Consider the following 16,527-nt stretch of genomic DNA (forward strand, 5'->3'; position numbering starts at 1 on the left):
GTGCACCATGCTCACACATTAGTGCCATAGTGCTAGGGTGTGTACATGAGTGTAGCATAGGTTTTGTACAGGAAGGGTACGCTTCTGGTACAAAATACTATGCTTAGACACGATAGAAAGGTTTTCCCACTTTGTATGCATGCATGCAAAGTTGGAAAATCACAGGAAATTAAAGCATTTTTCCTGTTAGCGCCTCCTTTGAAGGGGTGTTAACTTTTGCCACAAAACCATGTCTACAAATCTTCGTAAATATGGTTTTGCATCAAAAGGCATGGGCGGTTGCATGGGAATGCCCATGTTCCACTCATGTAACGCCCCCTCAGAGCTAAGTAACGCAAAGCAGTGGCTTGCGCTGCTTTGCGCTACTTTGAGGGTATTTTCCAGCACAAAACAAGTTTTGTGCATGGAAGTAAATAGCCCAAACAAAAATTTGCACTGGTTAGAGTCAATTTAACCCAGAGCAAAATGTTTGTAAATCTCCCCTATTATCTTCAATGAATGCCACCTTATTTTCAAGTATCAATTAGTATATTTACTGTAATCCACAATCACACCATGATAGTCCCTATCAGAGGAGTTTACCATATTGCGATTTTCCCAGCAATTGGCCAACTCATGAATACCATCTGTTTACGAGCATCTATATTTGTGGTAGACATTATTAAGTGTTTACTTTTCTAGAAAACGTCTAAAATCTTTTGAACAAAAAAAAAAAAGGATGACGCAATTGCCACTATGTGTAAAGCTCTGAAGTTTGATTTTCATCACACACTGTCTAAGACAGTATTGATCCGCACCTCCTCCTACAGACCTAGCCAATCCCACTTCAACACTCTCACACACACCACAGTAAAAATGCCTTCTGGTCCAGTTCTCTGAATTATGATGCTACCTGTCTACAACTGGTCCACGATCTCTATTCCCCCAGTAGCTGCTAGAATGATAACGTCTTCAAAACCCCTTTTACTTTATGGTCAATGTTTGATATTTAAACATGATGGTCTTCATCATATAAATCCATGATATAGACTGACTCTTTGGAACATCTGTGTTCCATGGCCAGTGCTACATAACAGGGAAGACACATCTCGAGCTTCACCCACCCACTGTCCCCAATGTCAGTGCTCTGACTTCCAGAACACTCTGTACAAGCCACACATCATCACATTTGACTACAGTTCATCATAACATTTACTCTTCCAGGAAGACATTCAGATATGTCCAAATACATACCTATAAAGGGCATACCCACAAACGACATACTTAATAAGGAGAGCACAGCGAGGATATCTACCTGTGCAGTCCTCAGAATCAGAGTTTCATTTAGAACATCAATAGTTTTCATAAGCTACAAAGCCTGATGTAACCATATATCTGCTGTATATAGAGATAACCTCGGCACTCTGACATGTTTATTAATTTATTCGTGGAAAATTATCTTACTCAAAGTAAGGAGCTAATACAGTTTACAGTTCCATTTGATGTATATAGGAAACAAGCACTCTGCAATATTCTCAATACATTTGATTCAATTGAGTTAGAAAAACATACATTTACAATGACACAGTATTGCAGGGGTGGAAGATGTAAACAGTAAACCTCCTGTAGAGCGATGGATCGGCAGCCGACACGTGTTTCGTTACTTGGTAACTTTTTCAAGGCTTAAAAAACAACCCTGAATGTTTAGCTCAAATGTCGTATGCGCACAGGGTCTTTCTGTAAGGTTGACCAAGTCCTATTTTGTCAGTGCGTATGTGTTTTCCGTAGTGAGAACCACACCACACAGGTTTCGTGGGTCGAATATTAGTCAATCCAAATATAAGGGTATAGTGACCCTTTCAATAATTTTAATTACTGTTTGTTGACAAAATTGAACACTGAAATATCTGTATTTTTTCCAAACAGGTAGAAGAAGATGAACAAAGAGAAACATCATCAAAACTGGAGGAAAGCCCCCGAGATGGTGGGAAAAATGACTGAGTAGCTGTGACTTAGAAGTAACAAGGAAACTGACAATCAGGGGATGAAAAGGCTTGCTATACTTGAACTTTTAGGTCCTATACAGCTGAAATTGTGTGATTGAAGAATAGCATGTGAAGATATGGCCGCATATACTACCTAGAGAGCTAAAAAAAATATGACTGTTGTACAGTGGAAATACAACAGCAGATAAAGACTGGTTATCCCAATTTAAAAAGTGCATCTTTTCAACAATTTTAAGAAGCTGTGAGAGTGAAGAAGTATGAAGATAATTTGCTACTGCTGTCTGAATGTAATAATATGTGTTTTAATCTATCTACTCTGCCATAGTAGATAAGAGGAGCAGGCAAGAATTCCGAATGTGCTTTACTTACTCTTCTGTACATTATCTTTAACTGTGTGTCATGATTTGGCCTACACATATTTAATATCCTAAAAATTATTTTTGCATCATTAACATGTAAACTAAAACCTAAGTGCCACCACTTCCTCCAAGGGCCCCTAGGCAGTAAAATTGGCTTCAAGTCTTGAATAAAAATAAATCTACATTGTTGTCCAGGTTACAATGTTATGAATAACATAGAATCTGAATGCTTAGAAGCCAAACTCTTCCCTTTGTATGCTAAGACTTGAGATCAAATAAAAATGTAATTGAAAATCCTACACAAAATTTTCAATGCATTTTCTGCAAATGAGCATTCTATGATTGATTTTCAAATAATATTCAGCTTTGCATTAGGCTACATAGAACCATGAAAGCAAATCATATTTGTCTAACTGCGATTTAGGCAAGACAGTTGTATTAGATCACGAATTACAATTATAATATTATTATTATATTTTTTTAAATGAGAGTGAAAAACCTGCTGGACACAGTGCAAAATCAAAAGAGCAGAGAGGTGGATGGCAGACAATGGTGACTTGGTCCACGCCATTTGCCTATGTCAATGCATCTTCTAAACTAGTGGCGCTACTGTGGAATCAAAGGCACCAATGATAGGAAAATCAAGGCATGCTCCAAGCAGCCGCAAATGAGTGTGGCTGTCCAATGGACTTACTCTCTCCTTGATCACTCCACCTGATTTATGTCTTCCATTCTCCTTTTCAACGTTTGTGTCATCAGTCTACAAGTAGTAGCTGCAACCTTATTTCAATACAACAGCCATACTCAGCTAATTATTATTATTGGGCCCGTTACCATGGTTTCCTTGTTGAAAGTGCACATTTTTCTTAAACTGTGTATGCCCCTCCTCCCCTTTGATTTGCATATAAATATAAATTCATCTAGGATGACTCCAATGGGAGATGGTTCTAGTTTCTCCTCAAAAAAATTCCTTAGACAGATATGGATAGATTTCCCAGGTTAAAATAGTCTAGTATTATATCATGGTACAGAATTGCCATGTGCTTTTCTATGCTAATGAATATGAACAAAACATAATGCTTAGTACTTGAAATATCAACTACGTATGTTTTTTTTAAAATCCACCCAAGCGGCCACTATGACTATATTACTTACCTAAAGCACCATCCATGCCTAGAAGTTACATTTATATATTTTGTATTTTGATACAATGTTCAAGTGGACCAAAGGAAGAAGTAGCTTCCTGCATGACAAAAATATGTTTTATCCCTGAGTAAACCTTGTTTGAGGTGATTTTTTTTTTTACAGAGACCAGTTTTGACAGCAGGAAAATGTACATCTGAGGAACAGCTAAACTGTGTGTACCTTAAACCTAACAGTCTTTATTGGGGTTAATTTCTCAGCAGTCAAAAGGATGGAGCAGGGAGGGCTTTATTGAAGTAATATAGGGGGATATGTACAATGAAGTGGTGCAGCGTGTCGTTAGCCTTCTGGGCTTAACGACACGCTCCGCCATTTCCGAAACGCAAGGCTGCACCATATTTACAAGAATGTGGTGCAGCCTTGCGTTTCCCCCTGCGCTGGCGCTCAGTTTAACTACTTAGCGCCAACGCAGGCACCCTTGCACCAGAATGCAAGCGTGTCTGCATGCAGGGGAGGATTGGTTATGTGTAGGAATGTGTCCCTTCCTGCCCATAAACAATCCTAAAATGCCATTTTGTAACTTTCAAGTAGGCTCCTTTATGCAGCACACATGAAAGTTACAAATTGGCATTTTTTTAAACAGGTTTGTTTCTGTACAGGAAAGGACACCTTCCTGTACATAAACAAACAATGGCATTTTGCTTTTTTCATGTGTGCTGCACAAGGTACTTCTCCTAGTTTCGCCAACTTAAGACCACGATTTTCCTGGTCTTAATTTTGGCGCTGCCTCCTATGTACACCACCCTTGTACATAGGGGGCAACGTTAAATACAATGGGTGTTGAGGTGGAACGCCCACCACAACACCCACTGCATGCCCTTTTCACACTAAACATAGCATGAAAGGGTGCCTTATGTGCCCCTATCGCCACGGGAACGTCACTAAATGTCACTTCCCGTGGCGATAGGGGCTTGTACACTTTTATTTCCTGTAACATTTGCATTTGTTGATAAGTGTGTGCACTAATATAAGGTTTCTTAATAAAGTTACTCCATCTCACCAGGAATAGGCTGGAGGTATTGGCACACTTACAGCACAAGCCTTGTGAACGTGCATGTCAGTTTTATGATATAGGTATAGTAGGGACTATTTCTTACATTCACCATTAACTGATCCGTTTTTCACACAGTGAAGATTCCACAGGCTCTCTACTGATTCCAATAGCCGCACTGATTTTAAAAGGTTAGCCCTTGTTTACAATATGACATATGCAGTACTTGCTAAACAGGTTATTGGTATATGCCTACTTCTTTTTAGTTGATGCATTCCTCTTGTGCTTGATTTTCAACATGCTCTAAAACCTACACTGGTCTCGCATGTGCCCTACACACCTCTACATTCTCATTACATTTTCACATGTAAGTACCTGGCCATCGCTGTCTGATCAACATGTTTCAGTCTGACTGGGCATGCCTTGCTGTCATGAGGTACAATGTCAGGCACGTGGTCTACTGATGGCCTGCACCTCTTCCATATTATTGAGGGAGGGGCTTGTCTCTATAGTTAAAACATTCAAAAACCTCTAGCCGAATTTGCATCCAGGACTGTCTCCATTCCCCCACCACCAGTGCCTGGGGACGTGGTGTTCAGCAAATACATTGATATTTCCATCTCAGTGTCAATCTCTTGATGTAGTTGAGTGATCTTGTCAGCACTCTGCTATAAGAAGACCATGTTTTAATATCTGTGTAAATTATGATTATTCCTTGAGTATTTTATAAGAAAAGAACGTTCAGTAGTTTACAGTTCGAAACAGTTTCCTAACCTTAGAGTAGTGTTTGATTTTTTCATGAAAAGCACATTTTCTGCTTCTGCCAATCAACATTATTTTATTTAACATTCTCATTCCCTTTCTGTTTGACAATATTGCTTACAAGTCATTCAGTGTTGAATAGATTGTGTACATCTGATCGTTGCTGTACTATGACCCATGTGATTCTTGAATGTCTGTGATTTATAACATTAACCGCCTTGTAGCTTCTTTCCACAGTTTTGTTTTGCAGTCCAAAAAATAAAGTTATTATTTTTGGTTTTGTTATTTCACCCATGAATAGTACATAAAGTTGTTTTACTTGGGATGCATTGTTCTGTAACAAATGTAACAAACAAAGGGCCAGTTTTCCAGAATAGAGAGATAGGACTAGATGTTTAAATAAAAAGCTATATATTTTTAAACAAAAAAGTTTAAAAAGGACATGCTGCATTGGCTGAATAAGTAAGATATATCTATGTAGCATGTGTAAGGTACACCTTTACAACATACCACAAAATGTTAACTTTGTACTTTTTGGTATGAAGAAAAAACTAATGGACTTCGCTAAGCTGTTATCCATGATACAAGCAAGGAAAACTTACATTCTATTTGGAATATACAATTTATATGTGTATTATTAAGTGGCATATTTGAATGTAAATGAAATACGAGTGTTCCTTCCATCTATTTCACTAACTAATCACTGCAATATTTAAAAACGTTTGTATTCATAATTCAAATAATTGCAAATATTTGTCAGCATCTGTGTTTTGTTAATGCTCTTGAATCCCTTTAATTAGAAATTTCCAGTCACTAGAAAATAAAGTTTAAAGAAAATAGAAGCCTTCAAAATGTATTTTTATCTACTCAAAGCAGCATAAACACCTAGAGACACATTACCCAGCACATAACTATTGTCTAGACTATTGTGTGAAAGAATCAGTTGCCTCACCTGGTAATTCCTGAATGGATGCTTTTTTGGAAAGGGGTTGAAAAATTAGCAAAGGAAAGCGAGCGATATATTCACAAACACTTTAACTTTGTATTAGTTTATTTTTCTAAGGCAATAATTTAATACCAATGTACTTTGCAAAGCAGAATATGAATATAACTAAAATGTATTTTACAAATAGTCTTATGCATTGTTATAAAATGATATTATTTTTATTTATTTGTAAAAATAAATGTTTATGCCCCTTATTGAGTTTCATGTGTAAGTTAATACTTCACCACCTGTGTGTTTTTGTACATCAAAGAGATGGTATATTTAGTATTTGAGGAGCATGTTCCTGTTACAAAGAATTTGAAAGGATGAAAGAGCTATCAATGTAAGCAATGAGGGTGGACCTCAGTCTTTATTTTAAAATATCTGGAATACCTGCAGAGAACTTAAATATTTCCCCAAGGAGACAATACTTCCTTTAGAATAAAAACACACACAGTTCACATGTTTCTTCATCTACATCAAACTGTGTGTGTTTTAAAATTGACTGAACTATGTGAGATGACCTTACTTTCATTTTTCTTTAATGTTTATGAAATAAAAGGAAGCAAAAAATAATTTTAAAGAGTTGACGTCTGCAGCTAACGTTTTTCAATACCAGTTTCACATTTTCCTGAGCTAGAAAGCATAGAGAGCAAATCTTACAGTTTAGGTTTTCTTGACTCCTACCACCTTGCCACTAAAGTTGTTATGTGATCGTTACCGAGAAAATATCACAGGCAATGACAACCGACCTATAAAGGAACCATAAAGGAGTAATATTATTAAAATACAATAAATGTAACAAAAGGAGATAAATTAACATTTTAATAACAACCATAATTTAACTAGGGTGTTGGTATGGTATTCAAGTGAGGGTTGCGGTCATGAAATCCATGCAGCACAGCTTTCATAGACTAGGTACGCAGCTGTTCATATGTATGGACAATGACACCATGTAACCAAATACAGCCATCTTATTATGAACCCCCCATCCTCAATAATCAAGTCCAGTCTTAAGTGCTCTAATCTAGAGAACAGGTGTGACCTTAAATACACAACCACAGTCACAAATGCCAAGTCACAGCCACAAATGGACAGGCACAATCGTCATACGCTCAATAAAAGCCTCAAAGCTCAAACTAAAGCCATTACAGTGCTTAATTTGTGCTGGTGGTTTCCGGTGCTCATCACCGGTTCTTATTTTACAGGGCCATTGCTATAGCTTTCTTTCACGTGAGCAGCGGCAGTGCTGATGATTTTTCAAAGATGAATGCCACACCCGGGGTGTGCAGAAGTGACTACAATTGTGTGTATCTTGCTCCCTGGGGCAGACTCTTGGGCACTCTGTTGCTGGGTGGTGAGCTGGACGGGACAGCTGGACTTGAGTGTGAATCTGTCAGAGAGCGCCTCTCTTTCTGCCTTCCCCACTACCAGATGTAGGGGCATATTATCAAGGATGGCGTTAAAATTATCACCGGTTTAGCGGCAGAAAACTGCCGCTCAAGCGGCAATAATGGGCTTGATAATATGCCCTGGAGAATTCCAATAGAAGCCCATGTTCACACCAGAACATGGACTTCTATTGGAATTCTCAAGGGCATATTATCAAGCCCATTATCGCCGCTTTAGCAGCAGTTTTCTGCCGCTAAACCGGCGATACTTTTTAACGCCATCCTTGATAATATGCCCCCTCGTTGGTCATCAAACAAAGCATTTTTCTTGAATGCTTATTGTTAGTGACCATTAGAGACAAAGGGATGCCTGGTAAAAAGAACAATTGTTTTTCGCTACACAGGAGGGTCCCATGAAAAAGGTTCTGCACATTAAAAGGGTGGTGTGTGTTTGTCAGCCAGCACAGACTTTTGAATATTCTATTTTTAATGTGGTGCCTGTAGATATACATCTATTCAGACACAACGTTGTTTTGGTAAATGCATTAGAGCAAAAACAAAATATTTTTTTTTAGATTGTGCATACTTTGCCAGGAAGTGCCTGGTGGTAGATTGATCAAATATCAACCCCGCATTCGACAGTGCTGGAAACGAGATTCTGTGATAAAACTTTGAGCCCCGGCACTTATTTTTTATAAATTATGAGGCAGATTTACAAGCCACTTGTGCCACTTTTGCGTCACTTTTCTCATGTTAAAAATTACACAATTGTGGCGCAAGGGCCTTGTAAATAAGCCCCTAAGTCCTGAGCCTTCATTTGCACTGGAACAGCCTCACAAGCACAGGTGTAATTTAAAATGCTAAGGAATAACAACTGTACGCACATGCACAAATCAAGATCGAAGAAACAAATGTTTGCACTGACTGTCTCCAAAATTATAACACCACTCCAGAATGTCCACATATTACTCCCAAGATACCAGTGAGATGTTCTTGGAATCAGCATAATTTGAATCCGACTGTCTATGTGACATATTATTTCAATGTTCCAATATAGCCAAAATGATGGAGTGATTCAACCCATAATGCCTTATTGGAATTGTAAATGAATGGGCTAATTTGACTGAAAACAGCAGGATGGTGCATTCTGTAAATGTTGCTGCCTGTGTTGCAGGAAGGTCAACAATTTGGCAGAAAGCAGCTTAGTGCAGCATTCCCCTGCCAGGCGGCACACCTCTCCTCCTGCTTCATCCACCTCAGGGCTAGAGGGGGAAGCGCTTGAGGTGGAGGTCTCAAGCAGTTGACTTCCTGGGGAGGACCTTACTTAAATACGCTGGGACTGCAAGGATCATTCTCTTTGGGCAAGCCAGCAGCACCCAAATGAAGTGGCACCTTAGTAAATGTACATGGCATTAGTAAGTTCCCACAGTGCATTCCACAGTGCCTCAGCATTTGCTTCACATTCCGAATACTGGTCTTGGTGCCACCCTTAAAGGACCTGGGTCTTTGCTCCTTTGTGGCCAATTTCATGTTCATCAGGGTCCATTGGCTATTTGTTACGAGTTATTAGAAGTTCTGCACCCTACTACCATCTGGACGGGCTATCCTATTCTCCAGTTCCAGGGCAGTGTATTAATAGGAGTTGGGACAGGCTATATAATAATAATAACCCGCTATTTGTATAGCGCGAACAATTACCCCTAAGGGTGTCAAGGTGCTGGGGGCCGTCGGGAAGATTAAGGGAGTCGTTGCCCAGAGTCCAGTGGCGGCTTGCTGCGGTAACGCTGTGGGGCAGAGAGGCGGGGGTGAGGCTGGGTGAGGGGTTAGTGGAGTCCGACATACAACGGCAGGTATTTATTTAATTGTTTATGTTTACCTTTGCCGTAGTATGTCAGACTCCACTAAACTCCAACCGAGCCCCACCCCCGCCCCGCCTCTCCGCCCCACAGCGTTACCCCTGCGAGCTGCCACTGCCAGAGTCACATGGTGCTGGGCTAACCTGCCGCCAGCGATCGAACCGTGAACCCTTGTGTTCCGGAGTCAGCTGCCCTGGCCGCTGGCCCACACCTCTTCCTATATCTACCCCTTGATATACGATCAGTGTGTTATACTTAATCAGGTGCCCCCACCCCCATTCCCTGTTGCAACTTGGATCAGCTGGCCACTCCCCCTCTCAACTTAGCCTTAAGGGGCCAGTTTAGGGTCATTAAGGTTTTTCGGCTTGCTAACTTGCTGAAGGAGTTTGGTTGACCTATCAAGCTTTTATATAGTAGCTGCAAATAGGCAGTTCTCGCCATCAGCTTTCTTATATGGAAGATACTATCATTGGTTCATGAATCAAAAAGGATATGGAATTATTCCAAAGAAATCACAAGTAAATTAGAAGAGCACTCATACACTTTTCTTGACTCCGCCGGCGGCGGTCCGCCACTGGGTCGTCCACCTGTCAATCAAGGTAAAAGTAACAATGACGCAACATTTTGAAACAGATATAAGTTCATTCAGTGGTAACATTGGAGTAAGCGCTCATGGGATGAATAAATCACCAACTAGCGAACCAAGCACACCCCTTCAGCACCAGGCGGTAAAGGTAGCAAGGGCTGAATTGTTCAAAGGCCCGATTTCTAGATTCTCTGTTCAGCAGATTGCTCATTCAAGCTAAGTACAGCAGTGTTGACCTTGGTTTCAATTTTAAAGAACAGTTATAAGGAAGTAGAGAGGTTGATTTTACCAGTTTATTGAAAGGAGCTTAGATAACAACCACTAAGGCAGGATCAAGTGTTTGGGAAAAAAAAATCATTCTTGCCCAAATCAAAAGACCTTGACATCAACAAGACTAGGCACTAGATTACAGCAAACCGGTTCAGTAATCTCAGCATTGGTGCAGTTCACAGGTGGCAAAAGATGCTACAAATCAAAAATACAGAAATGCTAGATTTAAATACCCTTTCATTAGATTTCTGTCCACTTGTCATAGGTTATGTGTCCGCCTGTCCGGACCCCATGAATGGATCCTGCTCTTAGCAACACCCAGTCTCAGTAAATTTCAAAAGCCTGATGATTTGTGCATCATCGATTCCACCTTTTCATAAACAAATAGAGCACTTGCAGTGGTGCTGTAAGCAGGCATTACAACTCCAAGCAATCCTGCTCTTGTGCTAGGCGGGTAGATACCTTGCACTGATAGAGATCAGGGTGTATATAATATCCCTACTTCCACGGATAGAGTAATTTCACAGTTACACGCACATACACTCATCATACACTAGGGCCCATTTCACTAACATACACTCAAATACTCTACCAGCACTGAACCTGTGGAAAGAAAAACTCCTAAACACCCCGCATCTATATCGAGGTCGATAAGACCTGGTTATTGTAACTGCCCTGAAACATGATCTAAACAATCTATACAATAATAATCAAAATATAGTACTCAATAATTGACAAGAAATAATAACCAACACCATATTCAAAATTATAATGCTTTATCTAAATTAGTCAAAGAAATCAATCAGAATAAATCAGTTTTCTCATAATTACCTATTCTAGCTAAATGTCAGAATGGGTCAGGACAGGTCTCTCAGTAAAGTCTCTCGAGTCGCCGTCCTCACAGCATAGATCCTCACCAACGCAGATTCGGGAAGGAAAATGGCAAAATGGCAAGTGGCAAAGACCCTCTCTAGGCTAACAATTTTTATAGCATTTTGAACAAAGGAAAGATACAAAAAGTATTCATTATGTCCGTTGAACCTCTGAGCAAAGCAAGAAGGAAAGGATGTAGCATCGCTACATTTGGAAAATCTCCGCTCAGAAAAAATCACAAAAATAAAAAGACGGAACAGGAACTAAATATTAAAAAGTATCTTCTCGATAAACACATTTCCTCTGGTGAGCACAGAGTTCAGAGTCTTTCTTTAAAGCTCCTTTGTTTTCCAAGGCTGTCAAGGCTGTTCCAACGCATCTGGAGACTCGCCCAGAACTGCTGCTGTCCTCACGGAAAGTTTTAACCAGGCAAGGACTGTGGTCAGATGACTCGCATCCATATTCAGCAAAGCCTTTTACATCACAAATTCTCACTCGAGACTAGGCTCCAAACGGCGGCCATATTTGATTAGGCCACAATAGGCCACAATAGACCATCTTAATTGAAAGAGACAAAAACAACGTTACCACAGCATAGTGATTAAACAGTGTTAACCCCACTAATACCCTTATGTGTATGTAATTATCTAGCCTTTGCAACATAGAAAAGCATTAATTCGAAAGCGTTTTGTGCTTTAAAATAAACAGCACTCAGCAACATTTAAACATGTAAACATGCACGTTATTATTAATTAGCACACATATGCGTTCCCACGTGTAGTTCTCTTTTGTTAATACACACATGTTGATCAGTATAAGAACACTTACACAAAACAAATAATTAATAATTAAAAATTAATAATTTTAATTTACCACGTTTAGACAACTGAAGCTTCAAAACCCGATGAATTTTCAACAGAAAACTCTGCTCCAGCAATTAAACACTTTGGGGCAGATTTACAACCCCCTTGCGCTGCCGGTACGTCACTTTTTGCTGCCCCTTATTTACAAGGACATGTAAAGCCACCCTGCGTGGCTTTTCATGTCCTTGTAAATACGGCTCCTTTTTACGAAGCTCTTTGCCTAAAAGGGGCGTACCATGGGTGTTGCTGTGTGTGTTCTCAAGTAACACCCATGGCTTCTGCTGCATTCCCAGCTTTACAACCTTTCGTAAACCTGGGAATGCCTCAGAATGCTACGCGTCCCCAGGGTAGGGGTAGGGAAGTGCAACTAGAAGAAATGTTTCCATTTCTCCTAGTTTTTTCCTCTTTCTATGCATGCTGCATTCTGCAGCACACATCAACATAGGAAATCACCTCTTGTGATTGTTTTTGTGCAGGAATATGTCCCTTTCTGCACAAAAACAATCTCCCCTGCAACGCAGACATCCTTGCATCATGGTGCAAGGGTGCCAGCATTGCCGCAAGGCAGACAATTGTGCACCAGCACTGTGGAAAGCACAGGGATGCAACATATTATTGTAAATATGTTGCATCCCTGTGCTTTGAAAGTGACTCAGTGCGGTGCATTCAAATGGCTTGCGGTGCCGCGCTGAGTCACTTTCCTTCTAGATAAGGCCCTTAGAGGCTTAAGTTGCACAATAAGCTGTCACATACAATGCAGCAATTGGCACACAGCTGTGTAACTATCAGATGAAAAAGCCCATACACAGTTGCAATCATCGAAAGTACAGATTCATATCCCTTTCAGAAAACCATATCTGATGCATACTTCATCTCCATCATTGTTTATGCACATTGGCTGGTAGCCAAATCATCATGTATGCATTTCACGAACTCACACATGGATTATAACTTTGTCACTAGCCCCCCCCCCCCACCCACCTCCCACATAAGTTGGGTTCACAGTCAGGTCACAAGAGAAGCAGCTTATCTCAACCACAGGCTTTTTTTTGGCAACACACTGATTTTGATTGGCTACAGGCCCCGCGGCAAGGTAATGCATATGGAAAATTGAAAAGTCTGTGTGCTACTCCATCAGATTGGAAAATGATAATCAGACAGAAAGGAATTTCATACATTTAAATCATGAATGAGCCACTTAATCCTCACTAAATATGGGGAGTTAGTCTACATAAGAAACATTTGCCAGGCATTAATTAGGCGTAATATCACCCAAATAAGATAATCAAGGGCACGTCTTCAATATCAGACTCTGTACAAGGCTCAGCCAGGTTGTGAGGGTTTGGAAACCCAGAACATGATAACACACTTTGGGCCTCATGTAGGTAGCATACCAGTTACCACTTCTTAAATACCGAGCCGTACCGAATCGGTATTTAAGAAGTGGTAACTCGTATGTAGGTAATGAGTCGGTAATTTTTACCGATTCGTTACAATTCGGTAATTACCGAATCGGTATTTACCGATTCGGTAATGAGGCATACTTTCCCATTGAGGGGAAGGTATGCCTCATTACCGAATCAGTAAATACCGATTCGGTAATTGTGGAGAACATGCAAGGGTGGCAGGGTGTCACATTGACACCCTGTTGCACCCCTGATTCGGCCATGTGTGCACATGTGGCACACATACATGCCCTAAGGGCATGTATGTCTGCCACATTGCACACTGCTAAGCGTTTAAAAAAGCATACACACATCCATTAATTATTTACCACCAACTATAAGTTGGTGGTAAATACCGACTCCTAAACACACCCACACACTCCCCCTACATATCATTTCTGGATTCGGAATTTACCGAATCGGTAAAATTACCGAATCGGTAAAATTACCAAATCGGTAACGTTACCGATTCGGTAATTTTACCGATTCGGTATTTTTACCGATTCGGTAAATTCCGAATCCAGAAATTGTCCACCTACATACCAATAGCCAAAATACCGGTCGGTAACGGTATAATTACCGAAAATCGGCCGTTACCGACCGGTATTTGGCTACCTACATGAGGCCCTTAATGACCAAATTAATCACGTCCAGGCAGTCCCTTTAATATTCAGGTCACTTTAGCACTTGGTACCAACACGGAACATGTCAGTAGCAGTAAGTGTACAGTAGGCTTCTAAAGGAAATAATAGGGGCACAGACTATTCTAGGCTACACTGGCAGGTGGGACAGTGTATGGTCAGGGAGGTACTGAGCACCTGATAGCTATTGGAGGGCAGTGCATTTTCTAAAAGGTAAGACTCATTTGAGACTCCAAAGGTGTGCCATATTAATGTGGCCATTGTAAACCTCACTGCTCAGACAAGAAGACAAAAAAGGCCGGATATTTGCTAAACAAACTTGGAGGCATATTATCAAGGACGGTGTTAAAAAGTATTGCCGGTTTAGCAGCAGCAAACTGCCGCTAAAGCGGCGATAATGGGCTTGAGAATATGCCCTTGAGAATTCCAATAGAAGTCCATGTTCTGGTGTGAACATGGGCTTCTAGGGGAATTCTCCAGGGCATATTATCAAGCCCATTATCGCTGCTTTAGCGGCAGTTTTCTGCCGCTAAACCAGCGATAATTTTAACGCCGTCCTTGATAATATGCGCCTTGGTTTTTCCAGCAATTGGGTAGCAGCACCAAGGGTATTAGGTAGGTACTGTTTTGGTACAACTTGTTTGTTTCCTTGTCAAAGGAAACATTATGCATTTCCATATTTTAGGAAAGCACAGGAACATTTGAGCACTCATTTTTTTCCACTTTCCAACCTTCACAAGCCATCGCCACTTGTTGCCACTTGTCATCATTTTGTAAATATCCTCTTCAGAGATTTGCACTGGACTGCACACGATTCGGTCCTGGGCATCAGCACAGCGACTCAGTCTTAACAGATTGTGGTTTCAGACTGATAGGTTTCCAGTCAATACAGACAGGAAAAGAGGCAGAATGCTAGGGAAAGCTTGCAGTTTCAGCTCTGCATAGGTCTGGTTTTGGGTGGAGGAGGCACAATTGTTATCCCTGTTAAAAAATTACCCAGCTCTAATTGGATATGAGCCATACTGTTACAAATGAAGACAAAACGTAGGTGATAACAGGAGTCTTCTTTATTGGTACTCTTCACCATTACAGGTTCCAGTCAGCTGGAGTCAGCTGTGGAATGTTGAACAACAATCTCTAGGCACATACCAAGAGGGGCAGGGAAAAGGGGTGACAGAATGTACCATTATGTAAGTTTATAACACATATCTTCAAATGGCCTGTAGGAACTGGGGTCACCAGTCCCCCTGGGGGTAGCTTGGCGCGAGCAGGTAGGCACCCGAAAGCTTAAGTGTAAAGTGACCATACAGCAAACACATCCACTGAGACAGGAAACGCACGCAATGACTGACACCACACCAGTGAGGTTGAGTAAAAATCAGATAGCTTTATCTAGATCAGAGTCAGGTTCTCATCAAAGCATTTCATTAGAGGACTAACTACGGCATTGGCATTAGCGCTAAACATAGCAGTCAATCAGAGCGCTAAACATGGCATGGACATTGGAGCGCTACACATAGCAACTAATCAAAGCGCTAGACATGGCAATTAATCAATGCGCTAGACAGGGCAATTAATCTAAGCGCTAAACATGGCAAGTAATCAAAGCGCTAGACATGGCAATCAATCAAAGCGCTAAACATGGCAAGCAATCAAAGCGCTAAACATGGCAAGTAATCAAAGCGCTAAACATGGCATTTGATCAGAGCATTAACCATAGCATTTCCTTAGAGCATTAAGCATGGTATTCCATCAGGGCATTAAACTTGGCATTTCAGTAGGGCATTAAACATGGCCTTTCATTGGAGCATTAAACAGGGCCTTTGACGCAGCTATTCAACAGTCAAGCAGGAATAAAACCTCCTGTCAGGTAGGGGTAAACAGTTTCTCCAACCGGAGTAGCTTTGGCGATATCTTTATGCCCCAAAATATCCTGCTCATTAGGCAAGCACTTAGCCCTTCACAAGGCGAGAGCTAATTGGGCCATGGACCGGTTTATTCCCCCTTCCAGGGCAGTGGGGGCCCACCGGGCGCAACCATAGACTTCCCCGGGGGAGGGGCGAGCTCCGGGCCTCTCTCTGGCCTCCCGCCCTCCTCCCCGGGGGTTACCTGGGTCTTCGGCCTCTCGCAGGCCCTTGCGGCGGTTTCAGGCGGGCGGGGGGCTCACTCTCCTCGGTGCCCCTCCCGCCAGCCGTGTGCGCTTCCCGGCACTGTCCGGGACAAGAGGGGGCTTTGTGGAAGGGCCTGAGATGATGGGCAGGGAGCAAAGTGTTGTGGGGCCTCCGGAGGCTCTCCCGGTCGGCCAGTGAGCCCCACA

General features: G+C 41.3%; 1 protein-coding gene across 2 annotated transcripts in view; it reads left to right on the top strand.

The window, feature by feature from the left end:
* DCDC2 (doublecortin domain containing 2) overlaps positions 1–6,493 on the top strand; it is a 568,433-nt gene extending 561,940 nt beyond the window's left edge. For both annotated transcript variants that reach the window (XM_085607045.1, XM_085607043.1), the window contains exon 10: positions 1,906–6,493. In XM_085607045.1, coding sequence (XP_085463171.1) covers positions 1,906–1,980 — 75 coding nt within the window. In that variant the 3' untranslated portion in view covers positions 1,981–6,493. The remainder of the gene's footprint in view (positions 1–1,905) is intronic.
* Positions 6,494–16,527: the final 10,034 nt, after the last annotated feature.

The sequence above is a fragment of the Triturus cristatus genome, chromosome 5_2 (assembly GCF_964204655.1).
Source record: "Triturus cristatus chromosome 5_2, aTriCri1.1, whole genome shotgun sequence".
Taxonomy (NCBI): Eukaryota; Metazoa; Chordata; class Amphibia; order Caudata; family Salamandridae; genus Triturus; species Triturus cristatus.